The sequence below is a fragment of the Colias eurytheme genome, chromosome 8 (genome assembly GCF_061535395.1).
Source record: "Colias eurytheme isolate Ceu_HAF_F1 chromosome 8, ilColEury1 Martin Lab GWU primary, whole genome shotgun sequence".
Taxonomy (NCBI): domain Eukaryota; kingdom Metazoa; phylum Arthropoda; class Insecta; order Lepidoptera; family Pieridae; genus Colias; species Colias eurytheme.
This window is the reverse complement of record NC_142987.1, coordinates 4,288,522-4,304,370: the sequence shown is the minus strand read 5'-3', so window position 1 is coordinate 4,304,370 and position 15,849 is coordinate 4,288,522. Positions and strand designations below refer to the sequence as shown.

The 15,849-nt window shown below is 32.4% G+C and overlaps 4 protein-coding genes across 5 annotated transcripts; all 4 read right to left on the bottom strand.

The window, feature by feature from the left end:
* Nucleotides 1-583: 583 nt before the first annotated feature.
* LOC149906427 (kunitz-like toxin PcKuz3) lies at nt 584-1,958 on the bottom strand. Its single transcript, XM_090104987.1, has 3 exons — nt 1,686-1,958; nt 1,114-1,198; nt 584-752 (listed from the first exon to the last, which is right to left on the bottom strand). The coding sequence occupies exons 1-3, from the start codon at nt 1,747-1,749 to the stop codon at nt 635-637; spliced, it is 267 nt and encodes an 88-aa protein (XP_089961113.1). The 5' UTR covers nt 1,750-1,958; the 3' UTR covers nt 584-634.
* Nucleotides 1,959-2,719: 761 nt separating this feature from the next.
* On the bottom strand, nt 2,720-3,586 carry LOC149906426 (kunitz-like toxin PcKuz3). The gene is made up of 3 exons (XM_090104963.1): nt 3,504-3,586; nt 3,002-3,083; nt 2,720-2,924 (listed from the first exon to the last, which is right to left on the bottom strand). The coding sequence occupies exons 1-3, from the start codon at nt 3,565-3,567 to the stop codon at nt 2,786-2,788; spliced, it is 285 nt and encodes a 94-aa protein (XP_089961089.1). The 5' UTR covers nt 3,568-3,586; the 3' UTR covers nt 2,720-2,785.
* A 1,475-nt stretch (nt 3,587-5,061) lies between these two features.
* LOC149906425 (serum basic protease inhibitor-like) lies at nt 5,062-6,216 on the bottom strand. The gene is made up of 3 exons (XM_090104965.1): nt 6,126-6,216; nt 5,868-5,931; nt 5,062-5,494 (listed from the first exon to the last, which is right to left on the bottom strand). Exons 1-3 carry the CDS (start codon nt 6,187-6,189, stop codon nt 5,389-5,391), a joined length of 234 nt encoding a protein of 77 aa, XP_089961091.1. The 5' UTR covers nt 6,190-6,216; the 3' UTR covers nt 5,062-5,388.
* A 1,761-nt stretch (nt 6,217-7,977) lies between these two features.
* Nucleotides 7,978-15,604, bottom strand: LOC149906424 (ubiquitin carboxyl-terminal hydrolase 7-like). 2 transcript variants are annotated; one of them, XM_090105004.1, is made up of 10 exons: nt 15,548-15,604; nt 14,817-15,136; nt 14,331-14,494; nt 12,974-13,233; nt 12,455-12,629; nt 11,894-12,086; nt 11,300-11,453; nt 10,234-10,367; nt 8,199-8,305; nt 7,978-8,123 (listed from the first exon to the last, which is right to left on the bottom strand). In XM_090105004.1, exons 1-10 carry the CDS (start codon nt 15,602-15,604, stop codon nt 7,984-7,986), a joined length of 1,704 nt encoding a protein of 567 aa, XP_089961130.1. In that variant the 3' UTR covers nt 7,978-7,983. The 2 variants fall into 2 exon arrangements, with proteins under 2 accessions (XP_089961130.1, XP_089961131.1); XM_090105005.1 differs by lacking the exon at nt 15,548-15,604 and having other exon boundaries at nt 7,984-8,016; nt 8,209-8,305; nt 14,817-15,130.
* Nucleotides 15,605-15,849: the final 245 nt, after the last annotated feature.

The following is a 15,849-nucleotide window of genomic DNA, read 5'->3' as shown; positions in this document are numbered from 1 at the left end:
ATGTAATTTTTACTTTGTAAACTTTGTAACCGTTGTTAAGATGAGTTAGCTGTTAATAGATAATTAGCACATATTATTTCTAGCCCTGTAACTTTCTCAATTTATAAAGTTGTTTCTGTTACCCTTCCACAACAAACTGGTTTTGAAATTTTGGTAAGACAATAAAATAACGTGTAATAAGAACAAGTAAAAACAGGATAAAAAGCAAAAAATATTTTGGTTTTTTACAAGTAACAATCATCTATCGATCTTCTATATAATAAAAATTAATCGCCGATTGTGTTGCTAAGCGCAAAATAATCTCGAGAACAGCTGAACCGATTTCGTTAATCCTTTTTTTTATCTATCTAATATTCCTTGAAGTACCTACGAGGATGGTTCTGAAGCCGGGACGGACCGCTCATGATAAAAACAAGTGGCATGGCTGATATGATGGTTTATGGTTGTTGGTAGATTTAGAGCATCCACCAAACACTATGTAAAAATTATAGTAGGTACTATAATACATAAATTGATATCTTGATACTTATAACACAGAAATTCAGGTGCACACAATAAAAGATAACTTATAATTGTAACAGTATTCTTTATTTTTCTTCGTAATTATCAAGGAATCTAACACAATGGTTATGCATCAGTTAACGTTGCAAGCCTCCATACACTCCGACATAGTGTAGAAACGATTGCTATTCCCTCCGCACCCTCCATAAATGAATTCCTTACACGAATTCACCTTGATATCAAAGTAATACCTGAAAAATTGAAAACGTGTATTTTTTACATTGTAAAAAAGTAAATTACTTTATTTGATACGACTATTCAACACTGGCTTAGAAATATAAGATTAGTTAATAATTTTATCCTACTTATTTTATAAATGAATGGATGGATGGATGTTTGTTACTCTCTCACGCAAAAACTACTGAACCGATTGCAATGAAATTTGGTATGTAGGTTGCAGAAAACCTAGGATAAGACATAGTCTAGGCTTAGGCTATTTTTTTATCCCGGAAATTCCACACAACGGGAGTCGATAACTATGCCGGTTTTTCTTTGAAAACGGGGATGAAGCTGCGGGCGGAAATCTAGTCATCTATAAAGTTATAAACATACCTGACATTATACGCAAGACACAACCCAGGATCTGCTTGCAAATAACAATCAGATGGTCGGTCGTTGTCAATCATGGAATATGCATCTATAAACATAAAATTGTTAAACATTCAGGTCCAATAGAGAAAAGACAAAACGTTGCGTTATAAAAACTACAATTTCTAAACTAATACTCCCGTTTATAGCTTAAGATATGGGATTAGAAAAATATAACTTCATCTTGTGATTAGATGAGACAATTGTAATAAGTCTGCTGTTTTAAACTGAATTAGTAATAATTAATTACTTATCAACTTAAATCGCTAATGGCGAGATAAAACACAAAAGAGACAATAGGGCAAAACAACGTTTATCGGGGTAGCTCGTATTAAGTATTTAACCTCGTGTATTCGTAACCAAACTCCTCCGTAACAGCTTAACTTGATTTTTATTTTTTTTTGTGCATATTAAGTAAATTGGTTTGTAAATTGTTTGTAAACTGTATTTTTTACTTTTGGCTGAACAACGTTTGTTAGGTTGATATTATATAATAATAAATATTTCAGTCCCTATAAGTTAAAAATAAAACTTACCATTTATGTGAAAAAGAAGTGAAAATATTACATAAATAAAAGATAATTTTAGTAAAACCTTCATTTTTCCTAGATAACAAGCGAAAGAACAATAGGCGCCTACTTAATATTTTCACATCGATTATGACAATTTATAGGTATTTTCAATTCACATTAACTATGAAGGTACTGTGGGTATTGCCTGCAGAACTTAATTTTGTTCAACTCTGACTTTAGTTTTAGCTTCGATGACACTGAACTGTTTCAACATGTCGACTAAAATAATGTCACATAGTGATGATTCGATGATCGTTTTATCTCTAAGATTATGTAGGTGCTCTTCAGTATGACGCAATTATTTGCGGGTTATCAATGTGCGAGTTCGTCTAAGCGTACAAACATACAAACTCTATAATATAATGTCCCTGTAATTTTATTGTAATAACAAATTAGCTAAACATGTTCATAATAAAGGTATTTAATGCACCATTACACTGAACAGAAATCGATTCGCGTCCCTGTTTAGGTAAATGTATTTTCTATATGTACCTAGGTACTAGAATATTATCCTTCATCTGTAAAATCTAATAATAGTTTTTGAAGTTTACTTTAAATTAAATTGCCAGCCTACATCTTTACATCTCTATTTGAGGAATGTTTTTAAAGTTTTTTTGTTATAGGTAGGTGTAGATTTTATGAATATTCCTGATATTAACTGATGACCTTGTTTTGTATTTGCAACGATACTAAGAGATGAGTAGACTCATATTATATAGCAAGAAGGACGCACTGGTTTTGAAATTATTGTAAAAAAAAATATAAAGTAATGTAGTAGGTATACAAAGAAAAAAAGGCTAATAACAAAATATTTTTGGCATTAAGTTTTACAAGTAGGTACATTAATAAGATATATAATTTTTAAGTATCAACTTAATGATAAAAAAAGTTTAAGATTAGTTTTGGTAGAAGTAGACCTATGTTGTATGGACATTTTTACACATAAATCGAGATGCACTGAATAAAATATAACTTATTTGCGATTTGTTATCCTTTATTGAGTCAGAGACCAATATCACAAAATGTAAAATGTTTTGTCAATACATAATTTTTATTTTATTATATTATTTCTCCTCGGAATGAACTTCCACTCCCTTGCAAATGTCCATACACGCTGACATAGTCCGGAAACGATTGCCATTCCCTCCGCACCCGCCATAGCCAAATTCCTTACACGATTTGGTCTTGACATCAAAGTAATATCTGAAACATACGTATTTTTAACGCATACGTTACGGCTATATGTGATAAATTTGTATGTGTAATTAATATGAACTTACCGGATAACATACGCACGACACCATCCAATATCCGCTTGCAAATAACAATCATATGGCCGGTTAATAATATCAAGTATGGAACCTATAAACATAAAACATTCATCATCAGCCTATATACGTTCCACCTGCTGGGGCCTGGGACACGGGCCTCCTATGAGAGTCCAGGCCATAATCCACCACGCTGGCCAAGTGCAGGTTGGCGGATGTCACCTGTCGTCGAACTTTAGATTCTAAGAAATGTCGGTTCCCACACGATGTTTTCCTTCACCGTTCGAACATACAACATTGGATCTTGTTAATAAATTCATGAGGTAAATTGAACAGAAGCCTTGCACCTAATATTTCTAGACTATCTCGGGTTCTCCCGCAATTTATAAACACATGTCGGAGACTATATTTTTACTGGTAGAACACCTATTGATGGGTCACCTTCTAGATTTGTTGTAGATATATTAAATTATTATAAGAACCTTATTCCCTAAAAGTTAACCATAAAACTTACCATTAATAGGATAGAAAAGTGAAAATATTACATAAACAAAAGATAATTTCAGTAAAACCTTCATTCTTCCTAGAAAACAAGTGCAAGAGTAATAACACAGTAATAAGCACCTACTTGACAGTTACACATCGATTATGACAATTTATAGGTACTCCAATTCGCATTAACTATGAAGGTACTGTGGGTATTGCCTGTAGAATTTAATTTTGTTAAATCTGCCTCTTGTTAAGTGTTCGATGACACTCTGCTTGAACACCTAGGCTAAATTCCGTATGATAATTAATAATAATCCTGGTTTCCCTTTTCTTAATATAGTGATGAGTCCGTGATGATCGTTTTATCTGTAAGGCTTGAATGTAGATGTTCTTCTGTTTGTAGCGAATTTGCGTGTTGTAATATGTGCCTACGCTTACAAATTCACCACTTTAATTATATTAGGTAATTTGCGATACATAAATTAGTCTAAGTGTACAAGCAGACGAAAAAAAAATATTTAAATTTAAACAAGTAATGTACAAAATAGTTAAACATGATCATAATAGGGTTATTTAATGCACCATTAAACTTATAGAAAATCGATTCGCGTCCAGACTTCTTTATCAAAAAAATAAAAATGAGTAAGTATATAATATTATTATTAAGTTACTTATGAATAACGTTAACAAAGTTAAGTATTGAATTGTCCGAAATTACGTGTTTTGTACATCATCATCATTGTTCGCTTCGAAGTCGATGTGTTTATTTAAAAGGGTAAAGATATTTAATATTGATATGATAATAATTTACGGAATAACTTAAGACAGAAGGTCCCAAAATAAGTTAACCGACTTGGTATTACATGGATCTCACAACTTTTTCTGATAGAAAAACTGAGCTGTGAGACTTGGCTTTTTTACAGGATGTTTTTGATGGCATCCCTATTTTCATGGCATTTTGGTCATGGCATCACGCGTGAAGAGTTGGACCGATTTTGATAATTCTTTGTATTAGTACATCTACCAGGTTCGTATATCAGGGAAAGAATCTTTGAAAGAAAAGTTTAGAATTTTAAGCAATAAATAAAAAAAATGTGAATCTTAACCGGTACTTAAACTTCACGGGTTTGTCAATTCGCGCTAATATAGGAAAACGTCTGTCGGGTAGAGCTAGTTAAAATTATATTTTAACAATATAGCTCCCATTTTACGAAAAAGTAAACTTGTCATTTTTTTACATAAAAAATATAAAAGTAATGAATCATAATTCATCTACTTTAGATATTAGTATGATAAACAACTAAGAATATTGAATAAGTATATAGTAAGTTCTCTGAGTTGTTCGCCTTCAAGTGCAACTTGACAGAAGCATAATATATAATATAACGTAATAGCATTATGAGAAATTGTATGTACCATGTTTTATGACAAAAATAAAACAAAGTACACATATTTAATAATCATTATAATTTATAATTATATCCACAAAAATGAAAAATAAATTGATACCAAATGTTGAAGGTTATAAATTATTATAATACGACATTGCAAACAAAGAAGTTTATTTGTGTCTATTCATTTCTTTTTTAATTTGTTCAGTTGTACCTACAATAAATTCGTCATAATATGAATTATGAATTCAGTAATACACAATTAAGTCGTCCCTAGACGATAATGCAGCATGACATGCGTTACGTGGTATCGTGCATGAATGATCCTTAGACTGACATGCAAAACGTGTTGGGAACTGATTGATGAAGCTCTTTATTTTCTATCATGCAAGTTAGACTGACATGCATATGCATAGACGTGAACTATATAAAAATGCTTGATTTATTTAGACGCTCATGTCGCATGACAATTCATGTAATCGCATGTCATGCTTGCATTACCGCCTAAGAACTACTTTGCTAAGCACAGGTTTTCATGCACTCTTCCTGAGTTTGAAAATTATTGCTGTTCCCTCGACAACCTCCATAAGCGAACGTTTTACAAACCCCATTGTCGTAATAATATCTGAAATATATAAATGAATAATTAAAAAACATATTTCCAATTTATACATTTAAAACGATATTTTCAATTTAGTTATACCTACATTTAAATCATTTAGTCTTAAAAATATTAGAAAGCGAATAGGCGGGATTCGAACCTTTAACAGGGCGGTTAAGTCCTATTTCACTCTATGATCTATTTTCTATATAATCACATTTTCGACATAGAAAAATTCGTGTTCTCTTATTTCCTTGTAGGAACTTTTATAAAAAAACTTTTAATAATTAGAGTGGGATACCTCCTCTAATGGAGGCTCCTTAAAAAAAAGTAACACTATAAGAGTACTTCTTCTTCTTTTGAGTATAAGAAATTACTAGTTAATGCCATAACTTACCTTATAAAGAGTGCTCTACACATTCCAGTGAAAGGAGGATCGGAACAAAAATCTGGTCTTGCATCTGTTAAAAAAATGTTGAACACGTTTTAGGTAAATAAATCGTTAATTGACGAGTAATAAAGAATCTATTATAGATAAATTAATTACCTACTTTAATTCGCACAATTTCTCACAAAAATATTGTATATCTATAATTGTTTTTTTTTAAATTAAAATTGAATTAGTAAATTAACTAGATAATTATACAAATCTTACCGATATTGTGTATAAGCAATATGACGAGTATATAAGTAAAGAAGGCTTTCATTAAATAATTCATTATTAAAACAGAATATAATACAGTTGATAGTAATTATTAACTTACGTACTAGGTTCTTTAAGATTGATCACAGCTATTTATACTCTGCAGCTATTACACTAATGTAAAGCACGCAACTTCGTTTGTGATTTTATTTAAATAAAAAAAAAATCAGTGGATTTTTATATGTATTTATGTGCACTGGTTAGGTTAATAAATCTATTAAATTTTGTTTACTTATGAGAAGTTTGTTTATATAAATGAATAAATAATCATGACTATTCCAGGATGTAATACCTACCTATATATTTTTCCATTCTTTAATTGACAAAAAAAGGATAGAATAGCGCATAATACCTACTAACAGGGAACCTAATTGCATTGCATGAATATCACAAGTTCCACAAAGTAAGTGAATTAACAATTTAGTCGCGTTCCATAGTTAAGATAGGAAAAACGGTAGCAAGCTGGCAATTACTGACAGTCTGAGACTTAATCCTCGCCGTGACGATGAAAAACTCCGCTAATTAATAAAGGAGCTCGCAGATTAATTAGTGAAGATATTCTGATGGCCGCTCTTACTATTTGGATTACGTTAGTTAGTGCTTCATTTTATTGGAGAAATCCCTAGGATAAATCCAATAGAAATATAGTCAAATTGTATTTTTTGTACGCGAGTTTTCCTTCGTTTTAACGAAACGTCTGAAAATTCAATTTTTATGCTTACTTCGGGGTGCTAATGAAGGAAATTAAAATGATGAACGTTCGGATATTCGACACAATTTATAGCAATTGCTTGCAATTTTATAGGAAATGTTTTTATTGCTCTATATTTCGATGGGTATTTTATTATGTTTTTCCTTAGACCTTGATATCAATTATCCTTATGGTAATTGTCTTATTCTAGTTCCATTGTAGTATAAAACCAATGAGGATATTTATCCATATTTGAATATTCATGCCTCGTTGATGTTGTCTCATTACTCACACATTTATTAATTTAGAAATAATTTAGACGTATCTATTTGTGCTGGGTTTGCCACTAAATAGGATTTGAAGAGAAACAACAGCAAAAAATAAAGTATAGTAGACTTTGTAACTCCAAAGATAAATTAACATTTACGTTATATAATTGACTTTTATCACATTCTATCCTCTCATATCCTTAATTTAAAATAACGCTGACGATACAGAAAGATAGTATGGACACATTGTGCAACGCCAGTAATCGGAGACTAATTTATAGCCGCTCGAGCGAGATTTATTGTTGAAGGATATAACCCATTTTTTAACCGAGCAAACAAATCGCTATTGCAATCAGCTTGCTATAGCGGTATGCAGTTCATATATCAATTCTGTTAATCGTAGTTTATGTTCAGAAGTTGCGATATGATAAGAGCTTAAAATCTAAAGGCAATATTGTACATGTAAATTGATTGATGCTTGATTGGAGCTCGCTTTCGCATGGGCTTTGGATTTCTCAAACATACTTATATATTCTTTCTAAATTGATATTTCAAATCACTATGTGAGAAAAGACTATTTGCTGGCTGCATTTTTTTGCCAAATGGTCTATTTGTGAAACCTTCTTTCTTTTATGTTTTGTCTTACAATAGCTTCATCATACCTTCTAATATTGTGAAATAATGTAAAAATAAAACCACAGCTTATTTTGCAACAAATTTTATTAATAGAGGTACATAAATTATTACAACAAAAATACACATATCAATAAGAGATTAAAGCCCACCCGTTCAATTTAATGCGTTTCGCCACCGGCTAGCTAAACTGTATCAAAAACAAAGCCTCGATCGGTTATCTTCCTTTATATTTAGAGCCGGCAATGGCCTGCAAAGTGAAGAAATGTTTTAGAGCGCTGAATATCTTCGTATAGTACTTCGCGGAGCAGACGGAGGTGTCGGACCTAAATTTTCTGCATCTTATTTTTCTGCCGCCTGCAAACACGACACTGTTTCTTATGCGATACAAAAACAATAAATAAAGCACACGATACACTGGGGGATATTTACTTGTCCTTACCATCTCGTAACGCATCTCTTCGTTGATTCGTTCGCAGAGATCTGTGGGCATGTCGGTTTCAGTTACGTCCTGTAACACGTACTTGAGTTGGGATGTCCTGGAATTATAGAATAGCTTACTAGGTGTATGACTTCATTTTCAAACGTCACAATTGATCTTATTTTTAAAATTAAAATTTATTTTAGTAAATTCATGTTGACATTGTTTTGATCATGGTGCTATTTAGTGCTTAGAAATAGCATCAAAATCATTTTTTTTCTGAACGTTTTAACAAATTAAAATAATTTATAAAATATTAAAAATTATAAACTCGTTCAATCCCAAAGCTTATCAATAGCTATACGACGCTCTTGTTATCTTTCGAAACTTGAAGACAAACATCAATGATGCGTAGTTTGAATATACGAAACACTAGTCCGTTACGCCACTACAATAAATATAACAAATGCTATTTTTCCCCCAGTTTAATAAAACTTGAACACTGTTTACCCAGCAGAACAGCGAGGCTGGGATAAATCGCATCTGCGCGTGTTCGCCGCAACAATATTTTGTGTTGGCCAAATGAATGGCCGGCAGTTACCGGTATGACCTGCGCTTTATAATTCGGACGCACTGCGGCGCCTGCTAAGATTATAATAAACAGTAACTTTATAAAATGAACTATAGAACTAGCTAGATGTCATAAAAAAATAAATAAGTATAAAACTTTCGCTCGTAACTTTAAGGGGGCATAAGTGGAGCTAGGGATCTTTTTAAATTTGAATATACTTGTGCTATTAAATATAGATGAGTTGATCGTCATGCTTTTACCATGTACAATGCGACTATAGCCGCAATTATTGACAACAGTTTTGAACAAATGCAAAAGATCTACAAGTACAAAATTTAAATATAGATAACATTGCAGGTTATTTTAAAAGTAAAATATCAACACGTAGCTGTATAATGAAATCAGTAAAGTAGATTTTTATGAGACTGTCTTTTTATATGTTAAGCTCTGGAAAGCTCTGGAATTAAAACATAAAAATCTTTATTACAAAAGTTGGGAACCTAACAAAGCAATGAGCATTTCCTTCTCAAGAAATAATCGTAATTACTGGGTCCTTAATGCTGGGTTACAATTACTTTAATGAGCCCATTTCAGACGTATTAACACAATTGTTAAGCTTATGTTTAAATAGAGTATTATATTTTGTATTATTAATAATTAAATACATTTGGTTAATATCATACGATTTCCATGAAATCTAAAGATCTTTTATGTAGAGATAAGTAATATTGAAACGGACAGTAGTGAATACAAAATAATTTATGTACCTATGTAGAATAAAATTTTTCGGGGAAGGTAATATTTTATGAGACTAATTTTTAAGCATAAAAGGTTTTACGTGTATCGTATTACGCTAAAATGTTACAAAAAGAATATACGCGTAAAGAACCTAACTAGCGTTCATGAATTTTATATCAGTATTTATTTAATATTCTTATTATATTCTCTGTATTGTTAAAGTTGATAATGTAAGTTCCAAGAATAATTTCAATGAATTAAATGTGAGTACATGCTTTCACTCTAACATGCCACAGATAATACAATACCTACTAGAAAATTCTAATTCAACTCCACGACTTTGCGTCTACTTCAAAATAATATTAAAAGCAAATCAATCTTTTTTTTCACTCAAATACGTCAATTTAAATATTACTCTATGTTTTAGAAAGAAAATACATTGATTTGTACCGTTAACATATTATTATAAATATAGTTGTTATAACAATAAAATAATTACAATCTATACTTATATTATAAAGCTGAAGAGTTTGTTTGTTTGTTTGTTTGAACGCGCTAATCTCGGGAACTACTGGTCCGATTTGAAAAATTCTTTCGGTGTTAGATAGCTCATTTATCGAGGAAGTTAATTATAGTAGTTAGTTAATTATAAAGTCAAATTTGATATATCCACTCAATGCTTTGAGAATCTAAGGATTAAAGGATTTTAGTTATTATTAAAATAATATTCCACTAACTGTATATAAATAAGCATGTACGCGCTGGTCGCCCTCCGCGCGAGGTAGGGCGCGTCCTCTTTGCCTCCAAAGTTGTATTCTATCGCCTCTTGCTTGCTGCAGCGGGACACTACGTCGTCGTCGAACTTACACCACTGATAAATATATTATTTTAATACTTATTCACTAGTTTTATTACCTATAGTTAATTATATAAAAAGGTCGACAGTTTGGGCATCTAGAAATCGCATCAGAAAAATATACAGTAGAGAAAAAACTACACAATTATATACAAGTGATAATTGTACTTCAGATGTTGTTGGACGATCTATGAAACATGTGCAATAATCTTTTTCACAGTTATTAGACTGATTCGATTTATTATGTTGCAATTGAGAATCAAAACATTTTCATTATCATTATAAATAAGAAACTTTTAAATATATTGGCAAATACGGATAATTTTTAGATATTTAAAACCTGTCGGTTTCAGACGCAATTTATTCATAAGATCATTTGATGGAATAAATGTAAGATGAAAAGGGAATAAAATATAATATTGCCTGGAGATACCTTTGTAATTTTAAATACAAACATCAAACATACGTGAGCTTTAATCACACATATAAGAGCATTATGCACTTATCTCGATGTTTGCTAGAATTAAAAGCTTATGTCTCTTATATTAATAGATACTATGTAGGTAGTTAAATGCACAAATATTATAACATTTCCTAATAGTATACCACATTGTCAATATAGGTACCTACTTCAGATAAATCTCACATTAATTAAAAAATACGGTCCTAATAAATAGTTTTAATTTATACGTAATTTATTACTCGTTTACTTTAAAATGAAAAGCAAAAAAAAATACATTAAAACAAATTTAGCTAGAGTATTCTGATTGTCAGTTTACATCACGTTTACATAAACAAATACTTAAATAGTGATTACCGTTAGGTGCCTACCAAAGTAAGTTTTTAACGATCATTTTCTGTCTACTTCATCTATATAACTCTAAACCATATCACAAAAGATACATAAACGTAACATAATTTACTATTACATATATCATTTTGCACACCTTGCCATCTCCCTTAGGGTTTATAAACACCACATAGTGTCCCCCGTGGTTGTCCCCCGAGTGAACCAACACCGCGTGCAGCGTGTAGTGTGCTGGAGTGGAGGGAATCTCTTGTAAGTATGGATCTAGGTTCACTGTTTCGTAGAATTCGAACCTGGAATGTTATTGGGCTCATACTTTTTGAAGTTTTGTTATGTTGGTATGTTGTGGGTTGCCATGGTGACGTACTAAGTGATCCTCACTATAGCTTAGTGAGGATTAGTACAGTAGTAATATTATTAATTATCCTTTGTCGTACCTAAACGGTCGCTTGATAATATTTTTATACATTTACAAAATACGTCCTTAATTTCATTAATATTAGCATTACAAATATCCCTAGGAAGATGACACGGCATTGAGTTTCCGCAATATTTATTAATTAGTAAAGTTAGTAATAATAATGGGAAATGCTCAATATTTGCATAATCTCATATTGAAAACCTTAGGTAGTACGTAAAACAAGTATAAATATGCAATTAATTATATAACATGCAAAAAAAAAAAATTGCGAAAGCTCATAAAAGTTAACTAATTTGCCAGTCAAAGACTAACCTATCATTAAACTTGACAGACGTATCGCTCTGCGGGTCGTACTGAAAGCGCATGAGGTGCAAGTGCAGCACGGGCGGGAACTCGTCGAACATCACTCCCTTCTCAGCCTCCTGGAGGCCGTGCTCGCCCGCGTCGTACATGTTCTCGCCGTCTAGCAGCTCTGTGCTTATGTAGTCTTTGAACGATTCGTATACTGCAATGGGAGGATTCATTTATTTATTCCGAAAATATTCCTTTTTTGAAGACAGCAACATATTTATCTGACTTCTTTTTTTATCTGTCATTACCGCCTCAAGGATTTCTCCATAAATTTGTTTTATCAGTTATTCCTAGAATTAGCGTAGCGACAAATATGTAATAACAAAAATACTTGTATAGGTCTAAAAATGGTCTAAAGAAATTTTATGCAAATAGATTCATGCTAACACAATTTGACCGTAATTTTTCTTAAACAAACCAGTGACCGAAAATTCGCAAACTTTCTTACAAACAAAAGCACTTAATGCGTCAAATTTATTCCCAAGTAAATAACCACAAATGAAGGTATGCTAATGCGCTTACTGTCATTTTTTCCCTTAACACTAAGCTGAATATCGTAAAAGGTTTCCACGCGGGTGCTCGTGCAATTTACATTCTTGCATTTGATGAATGAAGTCATTTTGCCCTCGAATAACTTCGGTATGGTGCCTTCAACAGCAGTTCCCTTCATTTTGTTCTCAAGCTTGTCTAGAAGTACCTAATGATTTAAAGCCCGATTTGTTAGTTAAGTTAATATGTGCCGAGTGTTGCGGGCAGTTCAGTAAAGCTGGTGTTAGTTTTGAATTTACAAATTATATGTGGGAAAACTGCTACGCAATTATAGATCTAATAGAGCAAAGAAATATGTCATGTTAGATGATTATACCTACGTTATACCAAAATGTAAAAGTTAAACAGCTAATGATTATAAGCAATTAGTTATTAGGTAGACGAAAACAAGCCAAGTAAAACTGTAGAAAGTCGCAAGCGGAGAGTTGGATTAATTGCTGAAATTTATTGTCAACTAACGTCGCCGTCTACGATTTGTCTTGTCAAACTTACCCGTAGAAATTCCTGAACGTCATGCTGCATAAACGAGTCCAGAGTCTCCCAACCGAAACTTTTAGTTAGTTTCTTTGTAGCGACAGGTTTGTCGGAAAATTGTAGATCGTAGAAAACGCGTTGCAGCGCAAATGCCACGGATCTCGAGCTGTCGTCGCCGACCGTCGGGATCTTGTACACGGCCTTCCGTAGCACGTTAGTGAAGAATAAAGTTTGTAGCAGCGAGTTCATGTAGCAGGTGGCGCCTTGATTTTTAAGACCTACAAGCGATTTAGCGATGATTTATGAAGATTGCCGTTAAAGTAACAGCGTGTAACAAGATTAGTGTGTAGGTTGGTGGTTGGGTGGTTTATTCTTTATAAATATTATGTAGTTTAGACGGAAATAAATAACGCCTAACGGGGACGGTAGAACTATTATTTTTTTTATTCTTTCATATCAGATATGCATATTCCTATATTTATCAAATTTAATTTGAAATAGTCATTCGTTTACTGGACAATTACGTTAAAGACACTATACACTAATGTTATAATTTATATAAACTAGTGTCTCATACGAATAAAATATGATGCAAGTATCTTCTTGTTAAATAAATGTTTTTTGCGTCAGAGCGAGGACAAACGCTACTTAATTTTAGATAACTGGCTAATTAATTTTAGATTATATTATGTTTGAAGAACATAATATGAAATTTACAGACATTCTAAAATAATTTGAATTTTTTATAAAAACGAAATAAAAAATTGCGTCTGGCACCTATTTAACAACGAAAAAAACGTCTTGCAATAAAAAAATTATGTCTAATGGATCTATCTAAAGGCAAAATATTAAAAATGACGCGTTAAAAAATGACTTTAAATTAAGGAAATTATCCTGTGCAGATGAGATGCGCACTAAAAAACGCAACCACTGCGACCAGCCAGACAGCCCGGACTCTAACCGAAATAGCAAGAAGAACAGTATATCAAAGAACCAACTATACTAAAATGACTTTTTTTTTAACGTTAATAGCTCCCGTACCATAATATGGATGATGTCATTTAATACAAAATTTCATAATTGCACGTATTGCATTGTACGCAGGCACTAAATGGACAAATCTTCGATTGTGTTAGTAAAATTGTCAGGATAAGATTCATATAAAAAGAGCGTGAGTGCCGAGCACACGTGTCAGAAGTAAAACTTCTTTGGAAAGATTCAAAGATACCAAAATCATCGCCTTAGATCCATGACGCGACGGTATTGCCCTGACGCGACCTTGAAATTTTACTCGAAAAAAGATGATTCACTTAAAAAAAAAATCGAACAAAGCGGGGGCGCGTGGCTAGTTTGTATTAAATGTACTACGTCTTACCAACATATCCAGTGTGCTTTTTAGAATCCCAAGACACCCCGTGCGGAGCCTCAGCGATCACGTGAGCTTCTATAGTGATCGAGTCGTCTTTCACAAATCCGTTATCCGGCTCCATTAGGTCCTTCCAAGAAATAAAGTGAGCGAAGCCCCAATCATCCTCTTTGCTGAAATAAAACGGATAAAATGTTTACACTGCAAAGAGAAATAAGAACTGATTTCGATATAGTATTACGCGTTTTATTTTGTCAGATTAATGGAGTGGCGTTAAAGTCGATATTTACTACGGTTTGTGATGTTTTGATTGCGATATATTATGCGATTTATTACATCGGTTTATAGTGAAATCGACTATTTTTGCTAAAAAATTGAATAAATATAAGCAGGAGATTCTGTTTGCAGATTCATAGTGAAAGTTTAAAGACAATCTCGAAAGGACATTTAGAAATGTTACGTCTTTCCCATTAAAAATACAACAACAATAATCACCAATGATACATATGATGAAGCTTCCTACACAGATGTTCACCATCTGGTTTATACGACAGCAGCTTAAGTTCTCCCAGACCATAGCAAGACCAGCCTGGTGAGTCACAATCTCCATTGCACTGCAAGAAAATGCCCAATGCCTTCTGTTGCTGTCTCTCTGGAGTACTCGTGTTACGGACGAGCACCAGGATTTTCCATGGAAGACATCGCACGTAGCATGGTGGAGATAGCACTTGCTCCTTCAACTGACTCAAGTTTTGCACCGTGTAACGGAACGTCGCTTCTGAGCGCGCGATGTCGCCATCTTCGTTGGTGATTTCCTAGGTGTACATTTTATTTACGGTTTTCATACTATATTAGAAAAATAAATTATGGTATTTTCTTGTGTTTGATTTTACCTGAGTATTATCTACATGTTGAAATTAAAGTTCAATGAATTATGCTGCCTTTGATAATGCAAAGTACCTACGCTAACGTTTCGCGGCAAAATACACGAGTAACACAATCTTTAGTCACCCTAATTATTTTTTGCAATGTTTTCTTTCCTGTTTTGTACAGAATTAAAACAGTAGTAACAGTATTTGTTAAATCAACTTGTTAGTGACTATCGATGAAATTGCTGAAGTTTCCAGCATACTTATATTAAACATTTTGTCCGTTGTCCCAGTCTATACATTCACGAAGTTCACATTACTTTGGACTATTTAAATAATGTTTAGTAATGATCTTACCGGGTGGGTATGCTCCTGTACGGCTGTTGTATTTTCTGCGCAAGCGCTTTCAATCATTTTACAACAGCAAAAAGTTACAACTACAACCAAGTTAAAATTATGAAAAATTATTCACGTAATTTACAATTATTAATTTATTGAAACACATATTGTCATAATATTCTTAGAAAATTAAAATACCTTACCTTATTTTACGATGTAGAACATAATGTTTGTTATCAAAAAAATGTAAATGAATTTTGTATATTTTTGGCCGATGACATGCGCTGTCACCGTACGATTTTGTGGATGTCAATTGGAAT